We start from the raw sequence: 15974 nt of genomic DNA, 5'->3' as shown, positions 1-15974 counted from the left end.
ATCCCCAATATGGAGAGTCAGATTGGGGTGGTCATTGGTGTCTGTCTGGTAGTGTTCGTCCTCATCGTTTTTCTCATCATCTTCATAATACGGTAGGACTAACACAGGTTTCGAAAATATTTTTACTAGTACCTTATTTTTAAAGTTAAATGCATGAAGATTTTTCCATCAATTTTGAGTGGAAACAGTAGTCTTTGTTGAGATAAATTAAGTTTAGAGTAGTGAATATACTAGTATATCCGTTGTTTAGGACCTTAATAAAGTTGTAAGAAACTAAAATCAAGTCATTTACATGTACATGTTTAATGTTTAGTTTCTATATTGATTAAGTAACTGATCGACGATTTGTGAAGGTTGCACAAAGCATCCATATTATTTTGCGATTAGTGCCATATAGCTGATATACTAGTAGTCAGTATAAGTTAAAATTTATTAGGTCACCTGAGTCACTCAGGTGACCTATTGCTATCTCTTTTCGTCCGTCGTCGTCCGTCGTTCGTAAACTTTTGAATATTTTCAGCTTCTTCTCTGGAACCAGCAAACCAATATCAACTAATTTTGGCATATAGAATCTATTGGTGAAGGGGGACAAAAATTAAGAAATTCGTGTCCCCTCCCCCCCCCCGGGGCCTGAGGGATGGGGCCAAAACCATCAAAATTAATGCAATCTTTAAAAATTTTCTTCTTTACTCCTGGACATCAAGCAGTCAAACTGTTGGCATGATTGTAATAAGCATTGAGCCCTCTACCAAAATTGTGAAATTCATGGCCCCAGGGTCAGGGGTTCTGGTGCTAGGGCGGGGCTATATAGATCATATAGTGAAAGTGCATTATTTCTTTGAAAATCTTCTTCTCTACTCCTGGGTATTATTGAAACAAATTGAATACATATTTATGATAAGCAAGGGTGACTCTACTAAAACTGTGAGATTCATGGCCCCAGGGTCAGGGGTTCTAGTGCTAGGGCGGGGCTATATAGATCATATAGTGAAAGTGCATTATTTCTATGAAAATTTTCTTCTCTTCTCCTGGGTATTATTTAAACAAATACATAGTTACGATAAGCAAAGAGGCCTCTTCCAAATTGTGAATTTCATGACCCCTGGATCTAGGGTTCTGATGTTGGGGGGGGGGGCTCTATTTATTATATAGTGAAAATGCATTAATGCTTGAAAAATCTTCTCTGTACCTGGGCATATCAGAGGCAAAAAGAGTAAAAGTTTTAATAAAGAAGGGTATTTTTACCAGATTTTTGAACATCAGGACCAGTTGGTCAAGCGTTCTGGTCCAGGCCAGGGCTCTATTAATTTGTATTCTACTGAGAGGAGTTATTCCCCTTTGCCATTTACCTGTGATAATTAATCATTGTAAATAATGTACTTGAAAGGTTAACAGAATAAGAGAATTATGCAAGAATTTTTATTGTATAATACAAAAAGTACTTTCGTAGTTTTAATGATCAGGTAGACTTGTAAGTAATAGATAAATAAAAATGAGACAAAAATTACTTGTCTTATTAAATGTTCATCAAGGACCAAAAGAGGCCAATGTAAAAGATTTCAACAAGGAATTAAAAGAGTACAGAAGCAATGATAGTTTGTTTACATATTGTCTGGTGAGAGTGATAAATGAGGAACAGATTAGTACCTAATTTATGAACTGTTAATGAATACTAGACTAATAATTTTGTTGATCCTGATCACCCTATTTTTCTTGCTTTTGGGCAACAAAGCTTCACCTTTCAGTTCATTTTATACTCTATGGATCCTCTAAATTGTTGTATTATACTCAGTTGACCGTTCATCCATATATATATCATTTAAAAGAAATCTGTTCTTTATGAATGTCTCTAAAATGAATGTCTAAACAAAATTTGTAAACCCAACAGAAGGAAATTGCTTATGTCCAAAGACGGCGTGAGTTCTGCGAGAATATTGTTTTCTGTCCAAAGATCCAAACAAGTGGATTATGATGATGCAATAACAGGTAAAAACGACGCGAGTCCCTTGATCAGGGCTTGTAATCTATCATTAAACATACAATTAACTACAGTAACTGCAATACATAAGATCCATTTTACCAAAATCAATAACATCAAAACATACGACTTTGCAACACTTCATACAAGCATTCCCCACGATAATTTAAAGTTAAAAGTTAAAATTCCCTTACTTATGTAGCAACATACCCTTATCACCTTATTTTTCCCAGTTGATTTGTTATGCAAGAGCATGCTCCACCTACGAACAATTTCTAAAACGATGCAAGCTACATGCATTGACAAACAAAGTAATGAAATAAGAATTTCAACAGTCTCGTTTAAAGTCGTCATTTAGCGAGTTCTGCGTTCGATACAATGATCTTATCAGCAAGTTCAATCTATCATTAAGTCGAATGCAGACTGACGTTTTTCATACTACTTGTTAAGTCATTATTTAAACACTGAGCATACGGCTGTTGTGACCAGTCGACAGGGGATGCTTACTTCTCCATGGCACCTGATCTGTTGTTTTAGAGGTCCATGTTTGCTCTCTCCCGATTTGTATTGTTTCATTGGACTTTTGAACTTGAATACTGTTTGTTATCTATTATTTAATTTTATTGATATTACATTTTTATGTATGTAGATAAGAAAGTTTTAAGCGAATTTGATATTAATCTACTGAACATGCTAGAAATTAATTATAATCTGTCAGGAAAAATGGGTTTTGCTATTCGTAAAAATCTAGAGAATCGGAATTTTGTCAAATGAAGAATTTTCTGTCCAGAATAGTTTCCTTATTATACTTGTAATCTCATATTAAGTTTAAGCTATTGATTTTATTTTAAGAAATCTTATTTCTTTCCTTCTATTAACAGAACCTGACTTGTTTATCTATAACAATGCTGTGATAAATGACGTGAATGAGGATGGAGATACGAAAGTCTACGAATATCTTCCTGTGTCCGACTTTTCTAAAAGAATCAAGGTGATGTCAGAGGATGAAAATCTGGCATTCAAAAAAGAGTACATGGTAGATATGTTTTAAACATTGTAGATTGTATTGTTTGAACATAAATCGTTTGCATGGGTATATTGCATGGGTATATTTTTATTTTTATTTTTTTTTTTTACAAACTTACAAACGAAAATATAGAATGATAAGGCTCATTGACTTCGTACACATAATATTTTAGAATTTGCCTAAAGGGGAACTGTTTCCTTGCAGCGAAGCTAAAAAGCCAGAAAATATACCAAGAAACCGTTATAAAACTACTTTTCCATGTAGGTATACTCTATGTCTAATTGTATTAATTGAATTTCTTCTAATCGAAAAAGTGTATGCACACTTAGCAAATGTCCGTTATATCAATAAACCTGTGTTCACAGATGATCACTCGAGAGTCATCCTGCAGTGCAGTTCACCGAAAGAATCGAACTACATCAATGCAAACTACCTGGAGGTATCATTTTGTATTCATTTACATAAACCTATCTGATGTATATTCTATAAGGAGGATAAACATTGTCAGTCTGTTTTCCTTGTTCCTTTCACATATATCACAATTATTAACAAGGTTAACAATAATGTCTTGCAATAGAAAATTAAAACATGATTTTAAATTGCTTGCAGAATGTAGACAGAGAAAAGGTTTACATAGCTACACAAGGTTTTTTTTTTATTGCATTCCAGTTTGTTTTAATTCCAATTTCAAAATTTGAAAATAGAGTACTGTATTGCGTTGTGTTAATGTTGTGTAAACTTTCTTGTGTAGGTCCTAAGCCTGCAACAGTTCCAGATTTCTGGAGAATGATTTGGCAGGAAAACACAACAAAGATTGTTAACGTCACTAATCTGAAGGAGGGTCCTAAAGTATGAAAATTAGTTTTATTTCACATACTTTCTTACACTTATCACAAGCAAAGATAAATATACTAGTATAATATTCTTCGGTAGCTTTACTTTGTAACGATACATGTAATTAAAACAACAGGAAATGTGATGACTGTGTTTTCTATTGCAGATCAAATGTGACAAGTATTGGCCAGACAAAGGTCATTCTTTCAAAAAAGGAGAAATAAAAATCCAAAATCTTGAAGAAACAATATACGCAAATTACATTATTAGAAAACTTAAATTAACTTCAAAATCGGTAAGAGCCAATGTTTAAATAAGTAATCGCTTAAGATATTATACAAATTCTTTACAGATTTCTTAAGATAAAAGTTAACTCGTTAAAAAAAGACCGCATTATCTCCTTTTGGAGGTTTTATTGGGTTCTTCTGGTTCTATTTTCATGCACTTTTTGATAAATAAAATTGTTAGATGTAGAGTATTTAAATAGTGTTTTATGAACTGCACTTTAGTATCTTAAGACAATTTGAAACGAATACGAATTTGTCACATTAACGTAACTAGAACAGCGAAATAAGAGTAGTGTACATGTTCCATTACACTGAGTGGCCTGATCATGACGTTCCGGAAGCTCTGAACTTGGTGCTCTTTCATCGTCACGTGATGCGGACATCACATTCGCAGACTAAGGCTCCGATCATAGTTCACTGCAGGTAAAGCTGTGTTTAAATAAATGTTCCTAGAAATATTCCTTGAAATTGCTATAACCCTTTATTATAATATTCTGAAGAATAATAAAAAATTACATTTAAGTAAACGTATTTTTTTCTGCAATGAGAACATAAAATGACCATTATAGTGCCGGAATAGGGAGAACGGGGACATATATTGCACTTGATGCCCTGTATCGTCACGGTATGAAGTCTGGCAAGATCAATATCCCAGAATACGTTAAAAGTATGAGAAAAGACAGAATGAATATGATTCAAAGTCATGTAAGTGTCCAGCATGTTCATAAAATTCTTCTATCACCTGCATATGGTGTTTACGTCTCCCAAGTATTCGACACTCAAGAGCATGCTCTATGTACAATAACTTTTCTAAACCAAGATAGGTTTCTGACAGATAAGTTGATTTTACACTTTTATATTTCAAAAAGTTTGTTTAAAGTCAGCATTTAGTAAATTCCATGGTCGTTATAATGACCCTGTTAGCAAATATACTAGTAACCCATCATTGGGTTGTACTTTAGCTGAAGTGTTTATACCAGGCCTTTGTTTTTATACTAAAGGACAAGATAGACTAAGACCCTTTTTTGGCCCCTGGTTTGGGGTGTCTTTTAGAATGATGCAACAGTTTATCAATAGAAACCTGTTGCTACCCCTGCCACAAAATGAGTATTTGTTCTAAGTTATGGGTTACACGGAGGTCACAGGAAGGTCAGAAAATATGTCAATTTCAGAAATTTTCTCATTTTTATGCAAATTTTCATCAATTTTACAGTACATTTTGTTTCAGAAAACATAGAGCACAAGTTTGCCTATCTACCAAATTGATATATTTCATACACTAGTATCAGATGCATCTTATGTATAAAAATCTCAGATAGGCAAGCTTGTGCTCTATGTTTCCCGAAGTGAAAAGTATCTCAAATTTGATGAAATTTCACCAGAATTGAGGAAATTCGGAAAAATGTCCTACTCCTGCAACCTCTTGTGGCCTGCGTGTAAGCCTTGAATCAAAATTAGTACTGGTTTTAAAACAAGCATCATTTTAAGTTCTTAACTACAAACTATCACAATTTTAACTGTGTTCTGATTTTTACATCAAATAAGGGGCTAGAATGGGCCTTTAAGATACCTTGTCCTTTGACAAAATACAGAATGTTCCATCTACCCAATAAATATATACGGTTAATGGCGGATGTGACTGGTCGACAGGGGATGTTTACTTCTCCTAGGCACCTGTTCCCACCTCTGAAATTTCAAGGGTCCGCGTTTTATGCGTTGTTCAAAGATTTGTATTTTTATTGATTTTTTGAGATCGGTTACTGTTTGTTATCTTTCCTATTTTTCATTTTAATTGTTCTTTGTTTAATATTTTTGGCTTTGATATGCTTAAACCTGTTAAAACTATCAGAGTTTTTGACCATTGATCATAAAATTGCCCCACGTTAACTTCATCTCCAAAAAATGTTCTGACTATATGGATTTTTTTTTTTTTTTTTTTTTTTTTTTTTTTTTTTTTTTTTTTTTACATATTTTTATATTTCATAAGTTTCTGTATTTTTTAAATATATATTTATATTTAGCATCTTTTAATGTTGTACAAAGGTAAATGTCCATATATCTTATTTTTGACCTTTGATTCAATGTATGCTTTAAAACTTATCTTTGAGATTTGCTGTAAGCATGTGCATAAATGCTGGAAAAAAAATCAAATTCACTTACCAACATTAACTTTCACTCCCTTTTGTCCATTTCCTTTCCATTTATTAATGATTAATTAATTTGCACGTTTGAATGCATTTGTGGCGGTCAGACAGGTTCGGTCTCCAGTGGTCAGATAGATCAGTTGGTATGTCTCCATATCTAGTACTAGACTAATGATTCAGGGGTCCCGGGTTCGAATCCTGGACTGATCCGTCACATTTTCCTCTTTCCTGTTACATATTAAAATATTCGATATTCATTATGTGAAATAGAAATAATATTTCTTTAAAAAATCTTTCATCATCATGAAACAAATATTCTCTGCAGTGTAAATAAATATTCCTTTATATATATATTCCTAAATATATTTGTGAAAGGAGCAATACAAAATGGTGTATGAGGCTTTGCACGAAGCTTTCCGGGCAAATCACAACTTAGTTCTTAGGGATAGATTTGTGGATAAATATGGCGATATCAAGAGCGACGCAGCAGAATCTACAAATCAACTATTGACAGAATTTAAGGTACTGTTATTTTAAAAGAAAAATCATGGAAATGAAAATTCAAACAATCAAGTAAACAAACGACCTAAAAATGTTTAGAAATGCACGATAGAGCATATGAGAAGTTTTTTTACTGCTCATTTCTTATCTAACATAAATCATTACTAGATATTGAAGGACATTATGCCAGTGTACAAGGACACTGATTTCAGGACAGGTAAAGAGAATTTGGACAAGAATTTCACACAAGATGTTTTGCCAGGTTTGTACTGTATTCACTTCAAATTATGAAATCAATGTTTTGTTTCTAATAAAACTGGTTTTTATTGGTAGTTAAAATATCACAGTGAACTTTTCTTTTCGCAGTGGACAAATATCTTTGTCACCTTACCTACGTCAAAGGACAAAGTAATTACTACAACGCTGTTTTACTACAGGCAAGATCCAAGTTCTAATTTCTTACATGTACATAGTGATGACAAAAGTGACTGTTCAATAGAACCGATTGCATGTATACCCTTATAACAAATTCTAATTACAATGCTTCAAACATTTTATGATATTTAACCGACGAATCGATGTTAAATGCACCAGTAAAACAGTTTTGAGTCATACACTGTAACAGTAATACTTGTTAATTTAATTTGTAAAGTATATAAAAGTGTCCAAAATAAATTCGCCTTAAGCTTTTTAGCTCACCTGAGCTGAAAGCTCAAGTGAGCTTTTCTGATCACCCATTGTCCGTCGTCCGTCCGTCCGTCTGTCCGTCTGTCCGTCTGTCCGTCCGTCCGTCTGTAAACTTTTCACATTTTCAACTTCTTCTCAAGAACCACTGGGCCAATTTTAACCAAAGTTGGTACAAAGCATCCTTGGGTAAAGGGGAGCTTAAATTGTTAAAATGAAGGGCCAAGCCCCTTTCCAAGGGGAGATAATCAAGAAAAGACAAAAATAGGATGAGGTCATTAAAAAATCTTCTTCTCAAGAACCACAGGGCCAGAAAAGCTGAAAGTTATGTGGAACCTTCCTGAGGTAGTGTAGATTTTAAATTGTTCAAACCATGGCCCCCAGGGGTAGGGTGGGGCCACAATAGGGGGTCAAATTTTTACATGAGAATGTGTCAGAAAAACACTTTTTCTTGAAAGCCAGTGGGCCAAAATTGATGAAACTTCTCTGAAAATTTTTTGACATTGGTGAAGATTCAAAATTTTCTGACATATCCCCCCTTTGAGATTAGTGTGGCCACATTAGGGTATCAAGATCATAAAATTTACATATGACAATAACAGTATTAAAATCTTCCTCAGATGTGTAACAAAGCATTTGATGTCAGTAAACTGGAGTGTTGTATTTAAGTTGTATGTGGTGTTTTTTTATGTCTTTATGCCAAAACAACATTAGGCTCAAAACACAGGTTGTGATACCCCCCCCCCTTTTTTTTTTTGCTGACCATGGTGTTGTGATTGTTTATACCTGTAATTGTTTATACTTTTAAAATTACATTATTAAATGTCGATGAATATTTTCTTTTTGAAAGACTGCTGTATATTTTTAGTCACACTGTTGTTTTTTCATAGGCTTTAGATTTTTGTCGGATCGGGTTCGGTATTCCGAATATCACTATATCCGATATCAGAACGAGGCTCTTTGTTCTTCATAGCCACGCTGTGGTGGCGAAATACAGAAACTTGTTACGAAGACTTGTAGAGAACACCTGTCAGCCAGTTTGTCTTTATTTAAAATACCTGATTTTTTGGTTCATTTGTAGAGGTAATATTTTAAAACATGCATAAAATATCGAAGAGATTCAATGTTGGAGATGCGATGTTTTCATTCGCTCTTTTGGGTTGACTTAACATTTTGAAGCCTTTTAAATTTATTATGAATTTAACATCATTCTGCAATTAGTATCGCCGATTAAGCGGACGATTTTATAAAAGAAGATATTCATCTTAACGTCGTGTGTGTGCAGATGCCTATATATTCACAAAGCTGTCAAAAAAAATTATGCACAATAGAAACTCGCATTGTGAATTGGGTCTACCGTCAGTACCGAACTGTTGATTTAGGGTGTGACGAAACGATTTAGAATACAAGTGTTTTTCATAAAATTAGATATCTTTATTGATGAATAATAATCGAAATGTACATGTTGAGGAGAAAAAAAATAATCAGATGAATAAGAAAAGTATGGTGCGATAAATGTAGGAATGCAGTCAGTATTATGGAATCCAGCACATTTGAAGTAACATGCCACAGTCTTCTGCTGAACAATAAATTAAAAAAAACTTGTTATGGTGTTGTTGTGTTGTATTGTTGCTTGATTATGATGTTATATTGTGACATTTGAATACAGGGTTGTCAAAAAACTGGGAAATGCTCATATTTCCCAGGACGATGGGAAATACTGGTAATTACCGGGATTTACTGGTATTTCCTGGGAAATACTGGGAAATAAGAATTAGCTACAGATTCCATTCATATTGACATGTAGTACACCTTATTGCCTAAGATATCTACCTGGTATCACTGTCCCTGATAAAAAATTTCTGGTTTCCAAGTAAATCATTTTATATAATCATAACACAGTATATTCATATACAAGTCATGAGTGTCATTTGTTTCGTGCTTGAGTCAGATGTAGTCTATAAAGGTGCATGAAATGAACCCAAAGATCCCAATTGGGTTTTTATGTAGCTAAAGAAGGGTCTTAGAAAATTCTTAAAAGGTAACTATCTCTCAAAACAGGAGCACAAAACTGTCAAGAGCAATTTGTTAAAACAACATGTTTGTTTGTAATAACTAGTGTTTATAGAAAGATTTTTTTGTTCTTGGGTTAATAATTAATATTAAAACTTAATAATTTTACAAAACTGAAAAGAAACTTGAATTGGAAAACTTCAGTTTTATACAGCCAGGGAAGTGTTTCAGAATGCTTTATACTGTGAGCCAGGGAAGTGTTTCAGAATGCTTATGGTAATGGGATCTGGAGTAGTGATACATTCTGAAAATGTTAAATAGCAATTTTGACATATTTCATATTATTCATCTTCTGTTTTTATGTTTATTTTTAAATTTTGTATAAGATTGAATGAATAAGAGAAATTAAAAAAAAACTTTGATACCTTTAAGTTTCCCAGTATTTCCCAATACATGTGTTTCCCAATTTAGAGAGAATTTGTAGTATTTCCTGGGACGGGAAATACCAGTATTTACCACCGGTAATTCCCACCAGTGGTATTTCCCGGCCAACACCGTTTGAATATCTTGATTGGGCCAAGCAAAAAAATGTTTGTTTACTGTTGCATGCTGAAATAAAATAGGATCGGTATGTAGGATTTCTATTTTATTTTATTGAATTTTTTTAATACACAAATTCACATGAATTGGTTGAAATACAAAACAGTTTTACCATTCTATGGTGCTCTACTTTTGTTAGGGCTTGCCATGTGAGTGATAGACAATATCTTTTTAGATATAATTGAACATGCCAATTTGTTTCTAATACTTTCAATTTTAAACGCTTGACCGATTAAGATGCATGTAATAGTTAAACTGAATGATGAGTAACTTATTGATTTTTACAACAAAAAAATTTGGGGCACTATTAATTATAGGTCAATCAGGTAACCGTAAACAAACATTTTTTTATTATGCCTTGGAAAGTTTATGCTTAAATTCAGTGTTTTATCCTGTGCAGAAGATTGAAAAACAGACATTATGAAACGTGTGCCAGGGGCATGTTAAGGATAAACAACACAAACAAACTTTTTTCAGAAATCAGCAATATTTTTCATAGATTTATATTCAGTTAGGTAACCTGAATAATGTTGGCCCTGTTAAGTGGGAGGATTTTGTAAGATTTTGTCACAATGTTAAAATTATGTACAAAATTTTGTATAGAATTATATAGAAACCAAAACAGTCGCATATTTTAGCATCAAAGAAAACTTACGATTTTCTTATATTTTAGAGATTTATTATTTAGGTCATTTCTATTCAAAATCAGTCAAAAAATATATATATCAATCCAGGCATCAGATTTTTGTTTGTGTTATGTATCTTTAATAGGCTCCGTTCTTTATTACACATATAACACATGTATTAAATAAACAAGGGAAAATCGAAAGTAGTACACATAAGTTTTCACAAGTTGTTTTTTGACTGTTTACAAATTGTGTGCTACTTTCGATTCTATTATATGATTTAAAGAGAACAGCATGGATAAGATGTCCCTGTGCCCAGAGTAACCAAACCCAATGGTGCTCTCCCCCATGAACTGAAGTCACGATGTATGGTCAAAAGGTTAAGCAAGACCTCTACTATGACTTTTATTGGGACATTATAGATTAATCTGCACCAAATGATCAGTCAACACAAAATGTGCACATTGGAAAAAATAAAAAATATGAAATAAAATCCAACCGCCCGCCTGCCCGCCTCGATTTTTCAGAAAAATTGGATGAGAATCTAGGAATTTTTTTAAAATGGCCTTACTGCTTAAGACTGTAATCTCTATTTGACCTGAAATATTTATTGCTTTGAAAAAAAAATACCCATGATCAAACATCCCATGGTTAAAGCAATAATTTAATGGGGAAGAAAATCAACTGCACTGAATTTTTGAATACATTTTTAAATTTTCAATTGTGCAGTAATGATTATGCCCCCGCTCCAAAGGAGGGGGATATAATGTTTTATCCTTGTGTGTCTGTCTGTCCGAAACAAATTTTTGTTGCAGTTTCTTCAGCAACTACTCATTGCAGATGCTTGAAATCTTGGCACACTTTTTGTTTTGGCATGTCAAATGGTGGGATTCAGCGGGGGTATTACTAGTAAGAATAATCTAACTGCATCTTAGGACAGGCCCTCACCACAGTTAGAATGCCTCACATATACTCGCAATATAGCAAAACATTGCAGAATCACTCCGAAATGATTTTGAAGAATAGAAAAGGATTTGCCCTGAAAATAGCTAAAAATTAATTATAACAAACCTTTTTGAGGTTGTGCATGACTTTTAGCCTAAAAAAAATAATCCATGTAAAGACGAAAATTCAACTCATTTTCTCATCATTTTTTCTCGCTTCAAATTTACTCGCCATGTCGAAATTTGGAACTCTGGGTTGTTCATAGAGTATGTAGTTTTTTCTTTGCTACATTGCCAATATACGGAACACATTCTATCTTTAATATATCTGTAGGAATTTATCATTTTAACGATAGAGCAAATCTATCTAGGGTATTACTAGTGAGCATTCACTCACAGACATATTGGTGATTTTTTTTTAAATTTCCAGATATTTCCATCATAATCAAAGCTTTATATACACAGGTGTGCTTCAGAATCTGATCTGCTCATCTATTAACAGTTTAAAGTTGAAAGATTTTGCATGTGTTAAGTAGGTCCATCCCTTAGTCAGGAACAGTAACCCTATTAAATTATTATTTATTTGAATACATCTTTAAGAAAGCTTGAAATGGAAATCATAAGAGCATTGGTAGATAAACATTATTTTGTGAATTAAGTGACATTTTCATAAGTATTTTCAGTTATTTAACTGAAGATTTTCAGAGCCTGGGGGAAATTTCCTATTTGATTTGTTATTGCTCTTTTATATCATGGCAGTGGCACAGAAAAGAAATACTCTACAGGTCTCAGTATTTTGGGAGATTTAATGGAGTAGTATTGGTATTAGGTATACTTATTACTTGTGAGGATTTATTTATTATTATTGTGATTATGCACTGCATAAACTTTGTAAATGAACAGTACTGAGTGAAAATCGTGAATTTAATTTCTTTTGAAATTTTGCATCATTTATGACATAAATTTACTTTAAATTGCTTAATTTTCTTTATTTTTAAAGGTAAGTGCTAGCTAATAGGAAGCTTTATCAGATTTTGCATCTAAAATATAGGGCACCTTGTAGTAATCAGTGTGTTTCACTTTGTCAAACTCGCAAAGCATCCCTGGGTGAAGGAAATTCTAAGTTGTTAAATTAAAGGGCCAAGCCCCCTTCCAATGGGAGATAATCAAGGATATGCAAAAATAGGGTGGTGTTTTTAAAAAAAATCTCCTCTTCAAGAACCACTGGGCCAGAAAAGATGAAACTTGTGTGGAAGCTTCTTGAGGTAGTGTAGATCATAAATTGTTCAAATCATGCCCCCGGGCTAGGGTGGGGCCACAATAGAGAATCGAAGATTTACATTGAACTATATAGGAAAAAAACTTTAAAAATATTCTTCTCAAGAACCACTGGACCAGAAAAGATGAAACTTATGTGGATGCATCCTTGAATAGTGTAGATTCTAAATTGTTGAAATCATGGCCTGCAGGAGTAGGGTGGGGCCACAAGAGGGAGTCAAACTTTTACCATGAAATATATAGGAAAAATCCTCAAAATCTTCTTCTCAAGAACCACTGAACCAGCAAAGATGAAACCTATGTGGAAGCATTCTTGGGTAGTATAGATTTTAATTTGTTCAAATCATGACCTCTGGGTCTTATAGAGCATCAATTGTTACATAACGACACATCCATTTCTTTAAAAAAAAATGAGATGGGAATACTCTGCAATATTGTAAGACTCCACACTCCACATGTACACCTGAGCAATGGTAATTAGGATGTTTCACCTCCCTGATGAGGTCTATGGGGAACAGAATATATAAGTAATGTGGGTTAAATTTTCTTATTCCTGATGCTTCATGAACCCAGATGATTCTCTTGGAAACACAAGTGTCCTTATTAACGAGACTTGACTTTTCATCCACAGTATCGATATTCATTATTAACTTTGTCCTTTGTAGATGCCTAGAAGAAAGTACTGGAGGATGAGTGGTGCCAGGAAAGAGATACGGACTGACAAGACTGAGGAGACTGGCCTCATGAAAAACAGTAAAACAATGTCTGACCTGGACTTGACTGAGGAGACTGGCCTCTTAAAAAACAGTAAAACAATGTATGACATTAGAATGACTGAGGAGACTGGCCTCATTAAAAACAGTAAAACCAAAGTTGACCCTGAGGAGCCTGCCCTCAGATTACAAAAAAACAGGAAAACCAAAGAAACTTGTCAAACAAATTTGATCAATGAACTTTGTGAAAAAGATCTGCTCAATGAATGTGCTGAAAAGAATTTGCAAAACAATGTTGAAAAAAAATTGACAAACAATGCTTTATTCACTAAAACTGTACTACACAATTTTGGTGTAATGGCCGAAGAAGGCAAATCACTTACACATGAAGACAACCAGGTTTGCAATAGAAAATTAGTTTTTGGATCATTTCATCAAGGAGATGCAAGATTTTCATCATTTTCTAGAGGAAGTCAGTGTACCTGCAATGCTCTTACTATGCTGATAAAAAGTTACGAAGGATTTTCATTCTCGACTGAATTTATTGATGGCACTTTAATAGCAGGAGATCAGGTTTATATTATGTTGGTTAAGAATTTGCAACAAAAACAAATGTTTCTTAACAAACTACTTAAATTTGATGAGTTGCCAAGTAACTTAACTTTAGGAGAAAATCATCATGTTATCGAGACATTTGAAACTATTTGGGGATTACTTGTCTCTGAACAACAAAACAGTCAAGTGAAAACATTGCATCAAGCTTTAGAAGAGGCATTTCAGGTTTCTAGGTATTTGCTGATAATGATAGGGGCAATTTGTTCTGGTATATACAAAGTGTCAAGCAATGAATATTACTTTTTTGACTCTCATTCACATGACAGTGATGGCATGTCTGCCTGTGATGGTAAATCAGTACTAGTACACAGCAAGGGTATCAATGATTTGGTGTCATATTTGTACAGTATGTATAACAGCATGCATATAGACTTTGCAATGCAGTTTGAAATCTTACCAATCTCAATTAAGACTTTGCATCATAGTTTTCCAGAGAAAAGCCCATTGCAGAAAAAATTTTACAAAATGGATGATCATCTCTCATTTGCAAAAAATTCAGAAGATCAAAACCTATGCAGAAAAAGTTATATGAGAGAGTACATGAGGAGAAAAAGAGAAAATGTGCAATTTAAGCAAGTAGAAAGAAACAAAGATTCACATGCTAAAAAGTTGAAGAGACAAAATGATGATATAAAAAGCAGAGAAACTGAAATGGGAACAATTGTAAGGAAACTAAAAAGGCAGAATTCTGAAATAAAAAAGAAAGAAAATGAAAGAGAAACAGCTGCTAGAAGGATAAAGCGACAGAATGTAGAAATAAAAGAAAAAGAAAGGAAAACAAATACAGCTGGTAGGAAGGAAAAAAGACAAATTGAAAAAGTAAAAGAGAAAGAAAGGGAAATGGATAAGTTCACAAGAAAGTTAAAGCGACAAGATACTGAAATAAAAGAAAAAGAAAGGAAAACGAATACAGCTGGAAGGAAGGAAAAAAGACAAATTGAAGAAGTAAAAGAGAAAGAAAGGGAAATGGATAAGTTTGCAAGAAAGTTGAAGCGACAAGATACTGAAATAAAAGAAAAAGAAAGGAAAATGAATACTGCTGGTAGGAAGGTAAAAAGACAAAATGTAGAAATAAAAGACAAAGAAAGGGAAATGGATAAGTTTGCAAGAAAGTTGAAGCGACAAGATACTGAAATTAAAGAGAAAGAAAGGAAAATGAACACTGCTCGTAGAAAGTTGAAGCGACAAGATACTGAAATTAAAGAGAAAGAAAAGAAATTGAATACAGCTGGTAGAAAGTTAAAACGTCAGATTGCTGAAGTGCAAGAAAAAGAAAAAGAGGACAGTAGAATTTCAAAAAGAAAATGCAGAGAAAATCCAATTGTTCTTGAAAAAGAACGGTTAAGAAAGCAAGGTAAACGAAGTAACATTTCATTTAGAGAAAATGAGCGATTGCTAAATAGGGAACAGAAACGGAAAAAAAGAACAGATATAGAATATTATGAAAAAGTAAATGAACATCAAAGACGGAAAAGATTTGGAGAAGATGTAACGGATTGCATCCAAATTTTTCATGAACAGATTAGACATGGTCCAATTTTTGTATGCTCATGTTGTCAGCAAACATGGTTCAAAGAAAGTGTTTCTAAAGTGGAGAACACAAAACTAGATGACAATAGTAAAAGAAAGTTTCTTACTAGTACTGTGTCTGTTGAAAATATGGAATGGATTTGCAATACTTGCTATTCATCAATCAGAGAAAACAAAATTCCAAAGTTGTCTGTCCTAAA

The 15974-nt window shown here is 33.3% G+C and overlaps 1 protein-coding gene and 1 long non-coding RNA gene across 2 annotated transcripts in view; both read left to right on the top strand.

Annotated features, from left to right (window-relative positions):
• The first annotated feature begins 2879 nt into the window (after window positions 1-2879).
• LOC133173066 (uncharacterized) lies at window positions 2880-3445 on the top strand. Its single transcript, XR_009718989.1, has 3 exons — window positions 2880-3014; window positions 3178-3265; window positions 3371-3445. It is a non-coding gene; the product is annotated as an uncharacterized LOC133173066 (long non-coding RNA).
• A 148-nt stretch (window positions 3446-3593) lies between these two features.
• The window catches only part of LOC133173931 (receptor-type tyrosine-protein phosphatase T-like), a 31017-nt gene continuing 18636 nt past the window's right edge, over window positions 3594-15974 (top strand). Inside the window, exons 1-8 of the mRNA XM_061308997.1 lie at window positions 3594-3651; window positions 3757-3854; window positions 4006-4134; window positions 4401-4549; window positions 4696-4831; window positions 6646-6792; window positions 6940-7033; window positions 7138-7208. Coding sequence (XP_061164981.1) covers window positions 3594-3651; window positions 3757-3854; window positions 4006-4134; window positions 4401-4549; window positions 4696-4831; window positions 6646-6792; window positions 6940-7033; window positions 7138-7208 — 882 coding nt within the window. The remainder of the gene's footprint in view (window positions 3652-3756; window positions 3855-4005; window positions 4135-4400; window positions 4550-4695; window positions 4832-6645; window positions 6793-6939; window positions 7034-7137; window positions 7209-15974) is intronic.

This window comes from Saccostrea echinata, unplaced genomic scaffold (genome assembly GCF_033153115.1).
Source record: "Saccostrea echinata isolate AGI-Se365-2 ecotype Australia unplaced genomic scaffold, CSIRO_AGI_Sech_v1 ptg000056l, whole genome shotgun sequence".
NCBI classification, from domain to species: Eukaryota; Metazoa; Mollusca; class Bivalvia; order Ostreida; family Ostreidae; genus Saccostrea; species Saccostrea echinata.
Note: the sequence above shows the minus strand (reverse complement) of the source record. Positions and strands in the feature narration are given on the sequence as shown.